Here is a 20,316-nt window from a genome sequence, read left to right on the forward strand (position 1 = left end):
ATGAAGACCAACAAACACCAAATTGCCTAAACCCCGGATTTAAAATTCCAGAGAAAGAGAGATATCTTCAAAATTCTTCCAAGAAATTTTTTTCCCCCTAGTCATTCAGAGTGTTAATCCTTTCTGCTATTTCGATCTCCTCCATTTCCGATATCAAGGTACGTACTGAGTTTCACGCGTGACCGGCCCGCTGGATTAGTAAAGTTCTTACGAAAAATTATTCAATATTTTACAATTACGGTAAGAACATGTGTGCTCCAACCCCTATTTTTACCATACATTTATATGGCTTCCATCACAAAATTTGTGGAAGACATACAAATTTGTGATGAAAAGAGGTGTTGGGGCACTTTGTGTCTTTTGCCACTGGGGCATTTCAAGTAAATTAACTAAAAAAAGAAAAGATAAAAGAAGTAACATAACAAATTGGGAGATTGGAAAACCAAGCTCAGCCTCTCTCTAACTTCTGAAAACCCTTCTCTCTCTAACCTCTGAAAACCCTTGTCTAGGTTTCCGAGGGGGAGGGGGGAGCGGTGCCTGAGGATGAGGAAGAAGAAGAGGAGGAATGCTGTGTCGGGTTTGGAGTTTGATGCCTAAGAAGTTCAGACAAGAGAAGCCATGTATGAAGAGTAGATGAGTTTTGAACAATGTCATGATTAGAGGAGCCATGTATGAAGAGTAGATGAGTTTTGAACAATGTCATGATTAGAGGGGCCCTGCTAATGGTACAGATGAGCCATGTATGAAGAGTAGATGAGTTTTGAACAATGTCATGATTAGAGGGGCCCTGCTAATGGTACAGATGAAAAATCTGTACCAGCCAAAACAGATCCACTTTGGATATCAAAAAAATTATCAAAACCGTTTATTTTGTTTAGAATATATATTTTAAAGTCTCTGCAAAAATTCAGGTAAATCCAACACCAATAAAGGTGTTTACGAAACATCATAATTTGCTTCAGAATTTGGGCCTGTAATTTGGAACAAAGTTGGATGTTTTGTAAATCCCCTTAATGATGTCGGATTTAGCTGAATTTTTGCAGTGACTTTAAAATATATATTCTAAACAAAATGAGCGGTTCCGATCATTTTTTCGAGACCCAAAACGGGCCCAGAACGGATCTGTTCTGGCTGGTACAGATTTTTCATCTGTACCAATATCCTTTTCGTGATTAGAGGTGACAATTTGGACCCAGTTTTATGGATTCGTCCAAATTCATCCATTTAAAATCAATAAGTCTACGTATACTACATCCATCTACTTCATTTTTTGTGGGCTCACTCCGGCTCCCACAAAAATACATAAAAATATTCATAAATTTTAAAATAATATTTTATGAGACCCTGTAAAAAAATCAGCTCCAACGAATATCGGTAAGTATTATTTATGAATTTGTAGGGGCGAAACTGTACAATTGAGCAATTGCGCCCTTACGAATCTAAAAATAATACTTACTGATAGCCGTTGAAGTTGATTTTTTATAGGACCCCAATAAGTATGTTAAATTTTATGAACATTTCTTTGGAACCCGAGGCGGGCTTCACAAAAAATGTAGTGGATGCATGTAGTGTATGTAGCATCCATATTTGACCCAAACCTACTCATATTTAAATATGGTTTCTGTTGACCCATATTTGACCCAACTCGTCTTTTGTTGATCCGTATTCGACCCACTCACATTTGACCTACAATCTATTCCAATCCGCCCATTAATTGCCACCCCTAGTCATGACTTTTGTAAGGCCCCCTATTTTATTAATTTAAACAAGATCAACGGTTCAGAACATTATAATGGGACCCGAAACAAAATCCGGTGTCAAAAAGGGTGTCAAAATAGGTATGAGCGAAACCGGCCCATATATATATATATATATATATATATATATATATATATTTATATATATATATATATATATATATATATATATATATATATATATATATATATATATATATATATATATATATCAGGACAGTTCAATGGACACCCAAAAAAACACCTAAAAAAACACATCAATCTCAATCTCATAGTTCCCGATCAAATTTTTATGATCCGAACCGTTCAATGTGTGCAGAATGTGATTTTAAGATTGCCCGCGAGAAATTAGCAATAAAATGACCGGGAAAGGCTTGATTTAAACAGTTTTTATTTAAACCGTTCAATAAAAAACTGTTCGGATCAAGCCCTTCCCGATCATTTTTTTTGCTGATTTCTCGCAGGTACTCTTAAAATCACATTATGATCACATTGAGCAGCTTGGATCATCAAAATTTGATCGGGAACTATGAGGTGTTTTTTTGGGTGTCCCCAGAATCGTCCCCGTGTGTGTATATATATGAGGCCAAAGTAAGTGAACTTGTGCCAAAAATATATATTGTAGCCCACTGTAATTTTGGGTAGACAAAAAGAAAACAGGGGTGGTAAGTGGTTCGTCGGTAACCAAAACAGTTTGCTGCTGATATTCCACAGGTGTTGCTCTTTGTTGCTCTTTTTTTTTTTTTTTTGATACTTTGTGCCTTATTCCCATTGTTTTATGCTGTATGAGTCATGGACGTGTTGAGATGTGGCTACAGTGATCAATGGTGAATAATTGGACTATTAAGCCAATGACGTAATTTCTTCTATCTTTATGAAAAAATTAATTTGGAAAATAGCTATCCACACATCATTAATTTTTCATTGAAGGATTGGGAAAATAGCTATCCAAACATCATCCCCAAAGTATACTTTTATTAGTTAAAATAGCAGGAAAAAGGCCCGGGAAAAGAAAAAAAAAAGGGGCCGGGAACCTAAGGAGTGGCCAGATTGTCGAAGTCTGTTCTCTCTTAAAATTTCAAGTTTAAAAGCTTTCAATTCGGGGTGCTATGAACTATTCTGGAATCAGTTCATATGGAGATTAATACCAGCTTTAATTGCATCCCTGCTAGTAGATGGTAGGATTGTTCCCCAGTCGAGGGTAGGATTGTTCCCCTGATCGAGGTGTGCTAGGTGTGCATAAATTAACCGGATACCTGAGCGAGGGAAAGAAAATTACAAGAACAAGGGGATACATTAATTTGATAGCCAAAATCCCAAAATTTACATTCTCACTGACACGGGCTCATCTCCACTGGAGAGAAAATTTGAACAAAAATTACATCATATGAGATTATTCCATAAGTAACTTTGTGGAAAGGATTTCCCTCTAAGGCCAAACAAGATCGGAGCAAAATCTCGGCTCTGGAAGATCTTCAACAACCACCTCCTCCTTTCCACAGATGCCCATAGAATTTCTGTCAACCCGATTGGGCGCCGGAGAATACGAGGGAGCTGCCGCGGGGCGGCGAAAAGAAGAGGAAGATGAAGGCGGAGGGGGAAGTTGCGATGTCGGCCGGGCGGCGGCCGGGTCTGGGCTCTGGTGCCTAAGGAGTTCAGACAAGAGGAGAACAAGTGAAGCCATGAAGACCAGCTGAACGATTTTCTTGGTGAAATAATAGAGTTTTTGAAACAATATGAAATTTTGTTTTTTAGCTTTTAGAAGACAGGAGGGAATGGTCATGGGGCATGCTATATTTATAGCACAATGGCTAAGGAAAGACAAACCCATTGGTATATGATTTGCATTTACTGATAAAATAAGGGCTGGCAGGTGGTTGGTTTCTTTCCCCGAGTTGGTGGTTTTTTCTTGCTCTTTTTGGGTCCCAACCCATTGGTTTGACCCACTGTTTGTGCTTATTGCTGAGGGGTCCGTTTTCCATAGAGAAAGCGTTACGGAACCCAATTGCGCATGTTTAAAGTGTTTTTGGGCGGTTCGAATTGAAAATCAATTATAATCGATAATAATTAATCTTGACCAGTCAAAATTAAAAACGAATCTCAACCATTGATTGCGGATGAACGGTTGTGATTGCACCGCTCCGTGAATAAGGTTCTCGCATTTACGAGAGTGTGTTCCATTGTACTTACTTTTTTAAAATACGAGGTTGTGTTCCATTGTACCGAACTAACCGCCCAAACTCACACCCTCCTCCCTCCCCCCCTTCTCTCTCTCTCTAAACTTTCTCAGCAGCTAGGTTTGTTCCGTTTGGGGGAGGGGCTACCGCTCCCCTCCTCCCTGCCCCCCTCTTCCCCCCCTAATCTCCCCCCCCTCCTTCCTCTCCTTTCCTCTGTTTCCTCTTCTCCGGTCTAAGTTTTTCCAGTTGTTGAGTCCAGCGCTTGGACTCCGGCCATGGGCTTGTGGGTCTTGTTGTTCCGTCCTCGCGGTGGAAGCTCAGATCTGGCAGTGGGTGGTCGGTGGATGGGTTCAATAAGGTGAGGTTTGTGGAGTTAGGGTTTGCTTTTTTCTTTTCTGGCGGTCTTCCGTCTCTTCTACCGGCTGGGTCTCCCAGTCCGGTTTTGTACCGTTTCGGGTCTCCCCGGATCTGGTGAGGTTGTGGTTGGTGGGTAAATAATTCCTTTGTTTTTGTTCTTGTTTTAGTCTGGTTTGGCTCCTTCGGCTGTTTGGGTTGCTCCGGCAGTGGGGTGTCGCCAGAGGTGTTCATGAGTGGCCGCTCCTCGGTGATTTCCCCATCGTCTGGATCTATAGGGATCGTAATGACTCAGCAATGGCAACGTCCCTTCCTCGGCTTGGCAGAAGTCTCCGTCTCGCGGGTCAGCCGCTCGGGCCTCTATCTTGTTCTTTCGCTTATTGTATTCTAGGGTTTTGATTTTTGGAGATTTGTTGCTTGTATTCGGGGTTTGTTCCCCGCTTGTGTGATTCTCTCTGTAAATCGATCCTCTGGATCCTTATTGATATTGGCAATGAACTTTACCTTTCAAAAAAAAAAAAAATTAAATGTGATATATTGTGAGAGAATAATCTGTCTCGTAAAACAGAAAATAAGTACTTACAAAATAAGAACATTAGTAGAACGGGACCTAAAACCATGAGTCCAAGCCTCTACCATGGTCTTAGCCTAGTTCGCTTGGTGAAGCCTGACTTAGGGGTTTAATCCCTTCTAAGATTTCAATTTCAAAATATCTTAGGTACTCCATTCGTCCCTTTTTAAGTGTCCTGCTTCGTAACTCCAACTTATTAAAAAAACATCATCATTACACCTTTCACATCAACTTTTTCCTCCACTTTCCCTACTTACCCATCATCATTACACTTTTACTCACTAACTTTTCAAAATAAAATCTACTTTTAAAGACAAAATAGACAATACACCAACTTTTACCCCCCTAACTTTACAAAATGGACACTTATTAAGGGACATCCCAAAATGGAATACTGGACAAAAAAAAAAGGGACGGAGGGAGTATTAACCTTTCCTTTTTTGGGGCAGTCCATACCTATTGAGCTTTCATCACGGTTCCAATTTTAATTGAGCTCCCTGCAAGTTGACGGTGAGATTGAACCCCTAAAATTACTCGAGCTACGGATAAACTAGCCCAAAGACATGAGTCTTAACATATGTGGGTCTTAGCACTTCAGGCATTTTTAGGGCAAAATTTGCTAGATAATCCAGTGCCCCATAATCTGATTGGATTCCTATCTCATTTAGTTAAGAGGTTAGTAATAACATATCACCGGATAGTATGAGCTCAAATAATTTTTTTTTTGCCACACGATATAGTTAGCGGAGTGTGTTAGGATTAGCACAAAAGAGTGCATGGATTATTCATAGTCCTGACCCCAAACTGTCCACGGAAGGGCTCGAACCTCCTCTTCCTGAATAGAGGAGAGTGGTAGGCAAACCAACTACACTAGGCAATGGTTCCTTATGAGCTCAAATTAAATAAGACATCTTTTAAACATTTGATTTTGGACCTTAAAAGTTCCAGCTAAGCGTATCCTATTTTTTAAACTTCTACTAGCGTGGCTTGAGAAAAGTACAAAAATATAAACTCGATCTACCATACTTAAAATTCTATGAATGCCTTCAATCACTTATGCCGTCACACTTTCCACAAAAGTGTACCAAGAAGCCGCACTACAAGTGTAGTGCGGGGTGCATTATAGCCCCGGGTCCATAACCATTGACATATGCCATCATCATCTTCTATCGAATTATGAAGCACATATACAAATCAGAGATACGGATACGACACGATACAAATACGAATATTATGATGCTAAAAACTTTAAAAAAAAAAAAAGGATATGCATACATCGGATTGCGTAGGTAAAATCTTTTTAGTATATTATAATGAGTTCTGATAACTTATTATACTCGAACAAAGTACTTGGGAAGATGATGAACAGATTGCCTAGTCTAGTATTTGCGTATAACTTATGTTTTTATCGAGTGCCTAATATCTCTTGACTACTTTTTCTTTAAGATTGTCAGACCGTTAATCAAATCGAAAATCGGAGTAACCATTTTTTGAATAGCAAATGGAATCTATCGAATCATGAGTCGTAAGAATCGGAGTAGCCCTTTTTTGAATAGTGAATCGAATAGAATCTGATTTGGTCAAAAAAATTCAAAAAATGTGTTACAGACATCATGCATTAATTAGAATAAAGGTATCTTGAATATCTGTATGAATTTGAATATCCGCACCTCGATTAATTCTAGAGGTCTAATTCCATTGCAAATTTGCAGGGAGCTTAACTAAAGCTGGAGCCAAAATGAAAGCTCAATATGGATCATTGCCCCCAAAAGAGTTGATACCTGAGAGATTTTTTGAATCTGAAAGCTTAGAAGGGATTAAACTCCTAATAAGTAGGGCTTCACCAGGCCAACCAGGCTAAGACCCACGTGTTAGAGGCTTGGACTCATGGTTTTAGATTCCTAAATTTTGATCAATTCTTTGAACGGACCCCTCACCAATCAGCATAAACAGTGGGTCAAACCAATGGGTGTACAGGGACCCAAAAAGAGCCAGAAAAAACCACCAACTCGGACAAGAAACCAACCACCCTGCCTGTCACCCCTTATTTTATCAGTAAATGCATATCATATTCCAATGGGCTTGTCTTTCTAATACTGCATGCCCACTTCCTAGCCCTTTATGCTATATAAATAGAGCATGCCCCACCATGACCATTCCCTCCTGTCTAAAAAGCTCAAACAAAATTTCATATTGTTTCAAAAACTCTAGTATTTCACCAAGAAAATCGTTCAGCTATGGCTTCACTTGTTCTCCTCTTGTCTGAACTCCTTAGGCACCAAAGTCCAGACCTGGGCCACCCGGCCGCCCGTCCAATATCGCAACGTCGCCCTCCTCCTTCATCTTCGTCTTCTGTTTGTCGCGCTGCGGCTGCTCCCTCATGTTCTCCGGCCAATTGGATTGCTGGAAGTTCTGTGTACTACAGTAAAAAGGAGGAAGTTGTTGTTGAAGATCTTCCAGAGCCGAGATTTTGCGCCGATCTGGTTTGGCCTTAGAGGGAAATTATCCTTTCCCGAAAGTAATCTCGTGGAATGATCTTGTGTGATGTAATTTTTGTTCAAATTTTCTATCAAATGGGGTTGAGCCCATGTCAATGAGAATGTAAATTTTGGGATTTTGGCTATCACATGTTGTAATGAAAATGGAGAGGAATGTTGTCATAGTCCCTAACATTTCAACTTGAAAATTATTTGTGGTGACAATATGTAGAAATTTTCATCCGACAAGGGACCCTTATCCTGTCTCAAGTTGACGATTGTCGGAGACCGTTTTTTCACCATCTCTCCTCAAATTAATTGATGTTAGGGAGAGTTCAATTAAGTCTTTTATGACATTCGACATTATACCCGCAAATCTGTTTTTAGAGCGATCGTAGAGAGAAACATTGTGTAATCAAATCCATAGGACACTTTGGGCCTAACAAGGATCAGCGTTTATTTCTCCGTAGAGAATAAAGTGACATGGTCCTCTTCACAATACTCTTCCTATATAGTTTGTGAAGGTCGTAGGTGATGGAGAATAAAGTGCCTTTGAAGTGGTTTATGGACTGTAATTTAATTTGCCCAGTTTGTGAAGGTCCCCAATTCCCTGCTATTTGTCTGTAACTCAGGTGTCTCGATTTTTATGTATACCTCAATTAATTTTTAAGGACCAATCCCACATCTTCTAACGGAGAACCGACTAAAGTCGGAGAACAAAGCTCCGTGTAGATTAACCCCAATCGAGTTGACAGCACTGAAGGTTTTGACCTCTTAGAAGGAAACAAATTTCCAAGTCTCGAGCTTTTTTTTTTCTTGTGATGCAAGTATAGAGCACTTTGGGAGTGTTTGGATAGCTCATATTTTCATTTTGGTTTGTAAATTTGGGATGCTTGGCGTTTGGCACCTTAATACAATATAGAGGAGCTTTTGCATTTTGAATTTGAATTACTATCATTTTTTCCTGTATGGAAAGACTTCTTTGTCCTTAAGCTATTCACCAAATTCCAACCGCAAAACCCTATATATGTGAACCTAGGCAAGGACAATATTGTCAAAAAAATGTATCAAAATCTATTCTTCAAAAGTATACCCAAAACACTAGTAGGATGGAAAATCTGTTTTGCTCACATCAACCAAACACTTCCACAAAGTCATAATCTATTCTAATTATAATCTAAAATCTGTAATTCAAATCCAAAATTCATCAATACACTTGTAATAAAAGAACCTAGCATGGTAAGCCAGGGCATAGTGTGAAATTATATTATTGCCCTTCAAACTTTTTTCTTTTCATTTTGCCCTTGCAAGTGTTGGTGTTTGGGTAGTTTTGGTATGTGACATTATCAATCATTACACTTGTAATTAAAGAATGTAGGATGGCAAGCCATGCCACTAGGTGAAATGACCGATTTGCCTTTGTAGTTTGTTCGGAGAGTGGCTACACCAAGCATAGCCAAAATGTGATTTGACATAAATGCCCTCCTTTATTTATGATGAAAGAGGTATTTTTGTAGTTTGGTATTTTGTTGGAAGGCAAAATAGGGAATTGTGTTTGGCATAGCCACATAATGAAAAGATGAATTTGCCCTTGTAGTTTTTAAAGGGATTGTATTGGACTTTTGAGGGTATTTTGGACTTATCCTGTTGAAGAAAATTGAGTGGCTATCCTTATTTTGTGTTTTTTTCCCTTAATTTATGGCTTACTTTTGACTTTTGAAATACTTTTTTCACTTTTTCCCCCCTTAATTTATGACAAATGTTGCTTTGTCAAGAAGAAAATGAGGTACATTGTGAAAAAGATGAATTTACCCTTTTGATGAATTTACCCTTTTAATTTGGCAATGATGGATTTAAGAGGTTGAGGTATTTTATGTAACTTGATATTGAGTTTAAAGACAAAAGGGAGAAGAGTGGCAAGCATAGCCATTTCATGAATATATGAAATTACTCTTGTAGTTTGGCAATAGTAGATTTAATAGGTGGGGTATTTTAAGTATTTTTTTTTCTTTTGCTTAGTCAAGAAGAAAATGCTTTTCGGGAGTATTTTAGGTATTTTAAGTCCTCCTTTTCTCAGTCAAGAAGAAAAGGTTTTTCATGGATATTTTAGGTATTTTAAGTCCTCATTTTCTTAGTCAAGAAGAAAAGACTTTTCGGGGGTATTTTAGGTATTTTAAGTCCTTTTCTTAATCAAGAAGAAAAGGCTTTTTCGTAATTTAAGGGTATTGAATCTATATAAAAACCTCTCTCCTTCTCTCTCTCTCTCTCTCTCTCTCTCGGCTGTAAATTCATCTTCATCACTGTTCAGAAGGTCCTGATCTCTTTCTTAATTCATATGTTGTTTAATTTAGTATTGCATAAATTTATTGGCATGAAATTGCTATATCCATATTGTTGAATGTATACATGCGCTTGGAGTTGCATGAGGATTGGAAGTTATTGCAATCATAAAAGCAATCAACACTAGCTGGCTACGTCCAACCATTAACCAATGTGTACTGCTCCGAAAGCCCATTCCTCTAATTATGCTAAAATTTTCTCAGTTATTCAATTTTATGATGCACTTCATGTTCTTATGGTTCTCTAATTTTGCAGAACTTAGAGTCTGATATCATAGTTGACACTATTTCAAACGTGAAGAGCATGAAGTCCATGTTGGTACGTATTTTAGTCCCTCTTACTGAAAATTATGAAACTACAGAAGCATAATGCTTAATCAATACATGTTGTTTATTGGTTAAAAACCAAGGACCTTTAAGTGCCTTTGTTACATGTTTTTGCTTTGTTGGCAATGAAGATAATATATCTCTCGCAACCTATATAATAATCAAATATTTGAACATTTTGTTATCCAAATTCCTCATATTCCAACATTGCTTTGCGAATAAATAATATTTCAACATTCACTAATCAAATTTGCCTATTTCATGCAGGTAGCTCTAACTCATTTGGCTTTGGTGGGCATAATGTGGTGATTGTTTTCGCTCCATTCAAGCCCTAGATGAGGTAAATCGAAGTAGCTCGACCTTTTTCCTTTTGGAAAAATTTGATTTTGGTATCATTTTGATTATCTAAAGCATAACTACAAAATATTCGAGTATATCATGGTTTCGTCATTTTATGATATTTGAGTGATGGTTGTTGAAATTGAACCGCTGAACTTACTCGAAAAGTATACAGTTAGTGGTATAAATAAAAATAATATATGTATATTAACTTCCTGACTATCATTAAATTAATGAGCACGCAGAAACGTGCAAAGCACGAGCATTACACTAGTACTATAAAAAAAGGTGAACTCCTAAACACCTGCCTTGGATGGACTGAAAGTTTATCAAGGCTGATTGATGGGGCAACATTTTGTCGGCTGGGCCCAAGGCCTAGTACTTTATCATCATCATCTAAATAAATTCTAACACCTCGATCATTTCTTGCTGATTTTCGTCAATACTTGATTTGTTTTTGGAATGGATATTGGTAGGTAGATATAGAATTTAAAGAACATTTTCATAATTTTGAGGCTGGATATAAGGGTTAGGGGTGTGAAAAAACCCGCGGACCAGACCCAACCCGAAGGGTCTCGGGCAGAGTCAAACATGTAGTTCAAACGGGTGCGAGTTTACTTTCTGTTAAAAATTAAATTTCGGTTTGGAGTTAAGGTTGGTGCTTTCTTTACCTGTGGGGTCAAACCCGACCCGGTCCGGAGTAAAGAATCGGGCTCTCATACGTTTCTTAACACATGTGCAGTTCGGTTTGCGGGCCTAAATATTCTTACCCGACATAATCGGGGTTTGGTTTCAGGTCAAAACCGACCCGCCTGATCCGTGCACACAATAAAACTAGGGAGATGATGTTATTATATCCGGTCACCCGTCTATATCCGGATTGCAAACACCTGTTATCTTAGGCCTAATATGCGGAGTGAATAGAAAGTTTAGCCAGATTCTTACTAATCTATCAACAAGTCAATAATTCCTACAGCAGAAAACAATGGGAATACAGCACGCTACAAAAGCTATCAGCAACCCCAACAGCTGTGGAATATCTGCGGCCAACTGTTTCTGTTGCCACCCCTTGTTTTCCCTTTTTTTTCTGTCCAACCAATTACAGTGGGCTAGAATTTTTCGGTGCAAGTTCACTTTATACTTTAGCCCCTTGCGAGAAATTTTTCAGTGTCGGGCGGGTATCATGTGGTGTCCGTTCGGCACATCCGGATCGTCTATTTCGATTTTAGATGGCTCGGATTTGGAGAAAAAAAAAAAAAAGAGAATGGTGGGATGAGAAGGGAGAGAGGATTTTAATCTGGACTGTCCAACACAATTTTGGACAGCCCTGATGGGTTGCTCAAGCACCACCACGTGGTATCCGGTACCCTTAAGTACTATATAAAGCATGGCATGTACGAAAGTCAACATTGTTCAAAACTCATCTATTCTTCGTATTCATATATGGCTTCTTTTGTTCTTCTCTTGTCTGACCTTCTTAAGCACCAAACTCCAGACCCGACACGGCATTCCTCCTCCTCTTCTTCTTCTTCCTCCTCCGCCCGTGTTGCTTCCGCGGCTCCTCCCTATTCCAAGGCCAATTGGGTAGCCGAGAAATCGTCTGCAAATTCTACGGACATCTGCAGAAAGGAGATCGTGATCAATTCCGTTGATGATTTTCTAAATTCGAAATTTTGCGGTGACCTTGTTTGGCCTTAGAAGAAATCTTTTCCACTTACTACTAATTTGTGGTTTATACATATCGTTCAAATAACCAATTGTTCTTCTTCTTTTTTTCTAAATATACAACAAATGGGTGGCGCGATCTTTTTGAATTCTGGGATGTGAAATAACAAATTCAATGATCTGCACCGATCACCCAATTTTGTTAGTTATGGTATACTTCTTTGTAGTATCTTGTTTCAGTTAATTTACTTGAAATGATTTCCAAGATAACCGAATCTCTCACACAACTATCCAAACACCTAATTCTCCACATGACACCAACATATATGAATCAATTAGGCATTATGCACAAATACATTCGACGAGTTAAGTTAAACATCGTTTGGACGCTCAGGTAGGGCCGCATAGTTAAAGTACGTGGCCGCAAATTTGGAGTATCTGGCCGCAACGTTTTATTAGTTAGCCGCAATGTTTGAGTACATGGCCGAAATGTTTTAAGTACGTGGCCGCAGGGTTTGATCCTGGTTAGGTTCAAATATGCATCGTAAACATGCTAAAACAGTATAAGGAACACCGGAAAGAATTCAGGAAAGGTAAATCTACGTAGGTCTCACTGCGGTTCGATGTCAAAAACGGTGAAATCGAGCGGGTGAGTTGGTAGTTCGATCATACAGTGCCGGATTCATCGGTGGATGTTTGGGACTGATAAGGTGGTGCTTCACAACTTCGGTTATATAGCATCTGGCCGGTAATGGTTGAGTTTGGTGGCGGAGGTAGGCGGCGAGGTTGGTCACGGACTCACGGGGTGTGCAGCGTTCCGGGACGGTGGTCGTTGTCTATTTCTCCTATAGTATAACATCAGCTAAAACGGATTAGGGGCTTTTGGCCTAACTTTTTTAGACTTTTTGGTACGATTTTTTTTCTCATCAATTTATATTAAAAGATTTGGAACGAACTGTTACATTATATTTTTTGTCTCGACGAGAAGAATAGAAAAAATATAAAAATCAAGAACAAAATTGAATAACGTTAATTTACAAAAAAATGATCCTAAAAGACTTTCTCACGCCGAGACGCAAAATATGATGACTGTGGGGGCTCCGTTCCGGATGGTTCGTACTTTCTGAATGTTGGTTCTGGGTTAGCTCCTGTCTCCTTGCTCAGTCCTGCAAAACGAAGCACGACTAAGAGACCACGCCGGAGGTTCTCCGGGATGGCCCTCCGGTGCAAGAGTCAGTTTTCTTGCAAGGAAGAATTAGGAATTGGGAGCTAGGGTTTTGTTTGAGCGTACCTCTTCCCAGGAGGCATAATGGGATATTTATAGGGAACCCTTAGCTTGGTTTCCAAGATTGCACCAACGCTCAACACGCGTCGGCTGATGTCACTGTTGCATCATGTTTAGGGTTTTACAACCGTTTTCATGATGAGCTGGCACCTTCACGTGCCACCATCATTGTTTCCATAACCGTTTGGATGACGTCACGACCGTCATCATTGTCATGGTTTCTGTGTTGATGCGGATGAGCTGGATCGTCGGCAAAGCCATGCTCGGCACCGAGCATGTTGTGGGACCTTCGGCAGCTATCCAAACGAACGTATCCTCCACCCCGAGCAGGTGCAGGGAATTGAGCATTAAGGGAAGTGACGATTAGTGGGACCCTCGGCTACAAGGACCCTCAGTTACGGTTGCTGATCCGAACGTCCAAAGAAAGATGTCTCGAAGTTAAAAGGAATACTGGATCACATTCGGAAGCTGCCCGAGCCATTTGCTTGGCCTGCTACAATGACCGTGCCAAAAAAAACCTCCTAAAAGGTAGTTCGAAGAAGTCCTAAAACAGGCATTATGTCGTGTATCTAATTGCTTTTCGATCTGTTATTTCATCCCTTAGGCCTTAAGTTCATTTTATAATTGCTTGGGCTGCCAGCCTGCCTGTGGGTTTCGTTGATCTTGTCGATTGTGTAATAGCGTCTACAACGTACACCAAACGATTGTGTAATACTAGTGGGCTATTGGGTCTGGATTTGTTAGTGGGTCTGGGTTCAATTTACCACTCCTATGTAATAGGGCCTACGGCGTGGCCGCGTGGGGCTATAGGCACGCAATCGTGTCGGTGCATGTAATGCTAGTGGGCTAGTGGCAGCTCAGGATTATCATCCCTTGTTTAGAGGTTATCTTCGGTCCCATATAAAGAATCTAAGAAGTTAATTTTTTTTCAATATTACTTTTAATATGCTTTATAAAAAATTAATTAATTCGAATATCAATGAGGGTTTGATTAGTTCGTTCAATATTTTGCCCAGAATTCTTGATTGTGAATTCTAAATCAAAATTGAACGAAATGATCAACCACTTGTCAATTTGTAGAATATGTAGATAAACATATTTTTTACAAGGAATATTCTATAAGATATTATTTCGAATAATATTATGAATTGCTTGAATCATTTACGCACTATCTATATGAACAAAATCTTTGACCACGTCGTCTAGAATGGCTGTGTTTGTGATTCAACTAGAAGAAACATTTGTGACAAAAAAATAACTCGATACTATTGGAGTTACATTTTACAAAAAGAAAAATGATACTTCTACTTAGCTGGAAAAAAAAAATTACTTAGACTTCACTTACCAAAAAATACCTCGACTTCCATAAAAAGAAATAAAATTATTTTTGAACAATGTGGGATGGACCCTAAAAAACATCATGGTGTTCCATGAACACCTTTATGCAACCACCTATAGAATAAGTGGAAATCCGTAAGGGTGTGGCTAAATGGGTATGAGAAAACAAATAAGTGTTCGTCTTTCATGAAAATGTAGATCGCATGTTTGAATCCTATAAAGGCTAAATATTCCAAAACTTGGGGCCACTGGAGTTTTTGTCCAGTTATCAACCTCCGGATTTAGACCTTTATGAATAACGATTATGATTATGATTAATCTTAATCCTTTTCTATCCTAGAAAGACAACTTCCTAGTCCTCATGCCATCCACGGTAGTATAATAAAAAACAAATAATCAAAAGTTGACATATCAGTTTTTGATTATTAACTTAAGAGGTTGCTAAGCTTAATAATGTTGAGCTTCAAAATGGTTACTTCTAGTCCATATCCAAAATAAGGGTTCACTACAATTTCACACACTCTCTCTCTCTCTCTCTCTCTCTCTCTCTCTCTCTCTCTCTCTCCCTTTGTTTCTCGCCATTCACTTCCCTCCATTTACGTTTTTTTGGAGAAAAAAATATTGATTCTCTCTTTTAATTTTTGGAAAAAATCGATGACTTTTTCCCTCCTATTATGATTTTTTTTTTGGGGCGGGGGGAATAGAAACGGGAAAGAAGAGTGAAATACCTTAATCCGGCGACGATGTGTTGAATTGTAGATAATCGAGAGATATGAGTTTCATTTTTGGAGGGAAAGAAAGAGAAATAGTTTGTGGGGTGAAATGAAGAAGATATAGAGTAGGCGAAGAAGAGAACAAGAAAATACTAATTGAAATGCGCGTGTATACAAATTTTGAAACTAGTTAACTTATATGATATGAGGTCCACAAATTTTGATTATTGAAAAAGGTTGTTAGTTTTGGTTATCCAAAGCCTAAAATTTAATTATTTCTAAGGATGTTGCTAAGTTTGACTATACCATTGTGAGCCATTTTTTGTACTAACATTATTAACTTTGAAAATAATTGACTTTTGATTATACCACTGTGGATGGCCTCATGTTACATTTTTAAGTAGTATGCTGAGCGAAAGAGTTGTATGCTTTACTCCTACAGGGTATTTCCACTAAGCGTTAAGTTATGAACTACTTTATATAGTTCATTAATATCAAGTTGTTTTCACTAAATTGTATATTTTAGAAAATGTGCTGGGTTAATTGGTAGAAGAAAATGTGTTAGATATTTCAGTTTAGATGGAAATAATTTAACTTTTGACAAAAAAAAAAAAGTTTAGTATGGACAATTTCACAAAAGTTAAATTGTATTGCAAAATTTTTAGTGGAAGCAGGACCGTAGTAGTTGCTAATAATTAATGGCTATGAGTTACGAAGAATTAGAATAGGAAGCGGGATCTTCTGTGCCGAAAACCCTTGTGCTTCTATGTCAAGCGATTTTTCAGCCGTTGAATTTAAGACATAAAAAATCACACAATCCAACGACCAAAAAATTTTTCGGCAAAGAGGCACAAGAGTTTTTGGGATAGAAGAGATCCAACTCCTGCGATGCATGATTCTTTGTGCCGAAACCCCCTATGTCTCTGTGTTGAAAGATTTTTACGCCGTTAAATTGTGTGATTTCAATAGCCAAAAAAATCTATTCGCACAAAAGCACAAAAGTTTTCAAGATAGAGAACCGACCCCTACTCGAGTTATTTTTAGGCACGGGTTCAACTACCGAAGTTATTGAAATTCACCCAAATAGTTAATGCAATTCGTGCAAGACGGGAAACTTTATCTGCCCCTGTGCATGTAAAGCAGTATGCCACCTGGCCACCCTAATCTCCACTTCTCGATTTCTCCATTAATTCCAGCTCCCCCAAATTTAAGGGCAGTCCCTTTGCGACAGAGGCTGCCGGCCCATGAAACGGTGCCGTTTCACGGGTTTGAGGGGTTCCTCTTTTTGGTTGCTATAAATAGGAATTTTATTAAGTATATTACCCCTTCAGGTTTTAAAGTGGGACTCCAAGGGCGGATGAGACCGGACGATCGCTATACCCAAGTTTCAATTTTTTTTTATAACTATATAGGTTCACCCGCAAATCCAAGAAGTGTGATAGTTCGAAAGAATTATTCGAGTTGATATTTTTGCGGCAATATGCGAAAATCAGTTGCAAGAATTGAATAATCGCTTTAAAGAGGATGTGGTGGAATTACTTGTTCTAATTAGCTCTATTTTAGATCGTAAAATGATGGTTATAAATCTCAGTATTGATGATATTTACAAGCTTGCAAATATATGATAGAAATATCAAGGACTCCACTGAGCAAGAAAAAACAGCATTTGAAGTTTCGGTTGCAAAATTATTAACTTGATGTGTTGAAGCATTTGGAGTTTCAGAATTTCTCCACAGTTTCTGAGTTGTGCCAATTAAGTATTGTCAAAAACAGGAAAGTCGATCCTTTATCCCTTTGTTGATGGATGGATTCGTCTTGTGCTAATTTTACCGGTTTTACGGTAACAACCGAGCGAACATTTTCAGCCATAGAGTTGTTGAAGACAAGACTACAGACTAAGATGAAGTACGATTTCCTTACAAGTTATATGCTCAAGTGCATTGAGAAAAATCTTACTTGACGCTTTAATGTTGATCCCATTATCATGCATCTTATTTCGTGAAAGATCATCGAACGCAGTTTTAGATTCTTACTTTTGCATAGAGATGTAAGCTAGGTTCTACATTTTACTATCATATTCCTGTAATCAAATATATTGATCCAAACTCTATTGTACATGATAATTTTGTTCATAATATTTTTGCAATTTGTGTTGCCTTAAAATTGATGTTGCATTTCATGTGTACTAAATTTTGTTACGATATTCGCTTTAACCCATACTTGAATCCTGCGTACGTCCCTGTCAGGGACAATAATATTTTTCGAGACAGAAACAAATGGTAACTGGGGCTAGAAAATAGTGACAGAGGGAGTAAGGGGCTGATTCGTAACAAATAATTAATGCGGGGTTTTGTGAAAGAAAAACAAAATACTCCGTATGTCTTGATTCTGAAAAGCCCCATATATAAATCCAATTCTCTCACACCCATTACCCATTACTTCACTTCACTCTATTTTACTCTCTCTCTCTCTCTCTCTCTCTAGAGACTATGGCTAAAGCTCTCGTCCTTCTGCAGCTCACACTGCTGCTAGCGGCCGCCTGCTTCACTGTCTCAGGCAATGAGCCTGAGGGAGTAGCTTTCTCGGCTCAGTCTCCCTCCCCTTTCCACCATTCCCCAATCTACCCTCCATCCGAATCCCCAAAATACCCCAACAGCCACCCTCCCTATCCCGACCCCCACCGCCAGAAGATCCAACCCCCGAGTCAGCCACCGGTTTATCCCCCAACTCAATCACCGGTTCAGTATCCGCCGAGTTACCCCCTCCCCAAGAGGAGTCTTCTGGCCGTTCAAGGAGTTGTGTTTTGCAAGCCTTGCAACTACTCTGGGGTTGACACCCTTATGGGGGCTACCCCACTCGTTGGTATTACTAATTATTTTTTTTCCAATGCTCCTTCAATTTCTTTTAGGCTTCGCTTATTTCTACGTAAAATATTTTTATTTTCGCTGTTTGGCCAGAAAAAGGAGAAAAATATTTTCAAAGAAAAACATTTTGCGGGGTGAAATTGTTTTCCTCTGATCTTGGTCGTAAGTCATTTTTCCATTTAACGTCCATGGTCCTAACATTTCCCAAAACCACGTGTTCCGTTCTCTTCTTCTCCCAAATCATATTTGATTCAAAACGAGAGAGAAGAGGAGAGAGAGTAAAAAATATTTCTAAATCAGCATTCTGTCATTGTTTTGAAAATTATTTTTTATATGCTAACCAAATATCGAAAAATAAAAATTTTAAAATTTTTTTTGAAAAAACATTTTACATTGAAACAAACAGAACTTAGTATATGTAGTTTTTGCTAATCGGTTTTTTGTATGTATTCTCTCTCTCTCTCTCTCTCTCTCTCTCTCTCTCTCTCTCTGTGGGTGGCATTTGATTTTGGGTGATGTTGCTTGCAGATGCTTCTGTGAAACTCGAGTGCAACAACACAAAGAGGCCACTAGTCCAAGAGGCCAAGACAGACAAGAATGGCTACTTCTACATGATGGCCCCAAACAGCATCACCACATTTGGTTCCCACAAGTGCAAGGTCTTCCTGTCCTCCTCCCCAATGGCTACCTGCAACAAGCCCACAGATCTCCACTACGGGATGCAGGGTGCCATCTTGATGCCTCAGAAGCTGCCGCAGCCGCCTGCCCAAGCCCCTGAACTGAGCCCTCTCTCAGCTCGTGACGACCCAGCAGTACTGTCCCCATATGAACTATTCACAGTTGGGCCCTTTGCCTTTGAACCCCAAACCATATGCCCACATTGATCTCTACATTGGATTCGTAGTTATGGGTATCTGTGTTTTGTGCTCTTATGGGCTACTACTACGTAGGTTTTTACTTATTGCTTTGAAATGTGTGTTTCGGTGACAGTAGAATGTACTAATGTTGTAGTGTTAAATAACGGTATCGGAATACATGACGGTGACAATTGGGGTGATTCGTAATTGGAATCGGTTGGCATAGTTGTTAATTAATTTTTAAGAAAATCAACTTTGAGAAGAAGAAAAAAATTTAGCGCCAAAGCGTCACCCGCAAGGGTCGAGTGTTATCCCTTGCATCAGGGGTAACAGCCAAGAATTGGTCTGTGAATCGGTAAGGGACCGATACATATATGATGGGAACTGCATGATACGAATGTGATTATCCCTCTCATTGGTATATTGGGGTGTGACGGTATCGTCATGTGATTATCCCTTTCGTCGGTATTTTTAAATCCTTGGTTTCAGCAAAACTGGTTAAATTAACTTTAATACGAGTTGCCAACAAGACTGTATCACTTGTGGCAGACATCCCTAGCTATTTTTCTTTCTTTTCAGGGAGAAGTAGGTGTTTCGATAAAGGTCCACGAGATTCATGGCCAATAGTTTTTGCTTGTTTCTATCAATAAAGGCAATTTATTTAACACTCTACTTTTTGATAATCACATTTCAAAATTTATTTTGTGGTGCATGTATTATCAAAATTGTATTATGTACTGTATTTTAAACACCATAAAAATAAATAATGGATAGTTCACATTCAACCAGAAAGTATTCGAAAAAGTACTAAAAATTAAGAGAAACTTAATTAGCTTAGTTTAGTGCTTTTTTAATTTTGCGAAATAATTTTTGGACTACTCCATTTTTTTTTTTGTGTAAGTGTAGTCGGAATTTCATCTTCCAATATTTTTGTTCTGTGTAATTTGAAACACCAAAAGACAACTTTAAAAGTGCATTTACAAAAAGGGAAGAGCAAAATTATTCTCATAAATTTTTGGTTAAAATAAACGAGATCGAAAAACCATCCTTCTTGACAAGAGGTTTCTTATCGAAATTGAAACAAGCTCAAAAAAAAAAAAAAATCCAATTCTACTAATCGAGATGTGCGTAGCTCATTCGATGAACCACACATTATCCATTTTTCTTCGGAGATAGAGCCCTAAAAATGAGTATGGAGGGTGCATCGTAATTTAGCATAGGATTCGAGATTTCGAGTGCAGGATTTTAAACAA

General features: G+C 38.6%; 1 protein-coding gene across 1 annotated transcript; it reads left to right on the top strand.

Annotated features, from left to right (window-relative positions):
- Positions 1-17,769: 17,769 nt before the first annotated feature.
- On the top strand, positions 17,770-19,270 carry LOC131314163 (non-classical arabinogalactan protein 31-like). Its single transcript, XM_058342652.1, has 2 exons — positions 17,770-18,204; positions 18,735-19,270. Exons 1-2 carry the CDS (start codon positions 17,832-17,834, stop codon positions 19,088-19,090), a joined length of 729 nt encoding a protein of 242 aa, XP_058198635.1. The 5' UTR covers positions 17,770-17,831; the 3' UTR covers positions 19,091-19,270.
- Positions 19,271-20,316: the final 1,046 nt, after the last annotated feature.

Source organism: Rhododendron vialii, chromosome 13a (assembly GCF_030253575.1).
Source record: "Rhododendron vialii isolate Sample 1 chromosome 13a, ASM3025357v1".
Taxonomy (NCBI): Eukaryota; Viridiplantae; Streptophyta; class Magnoliopsida; order Ericales; family Ericaceae; genus Rhododendron; species Rhododendron vialii.

Coding starts and splice junctions, on each gene's coding strand:
- LOC131314163 (XM_058342652.1), top strand. CDS start 17,832: ATGGCTAAAGCTCTCGTCCTTCTGCAGCTCACACTGCTGCTAGCGGCC. Junction 18,205..18,734: donor GGGGGCTACCCCACTCGTTG/GTATTACTAATT, acceptor TGTTGCTTGCAG/ATGCTTCTGTGAAACTCGAG.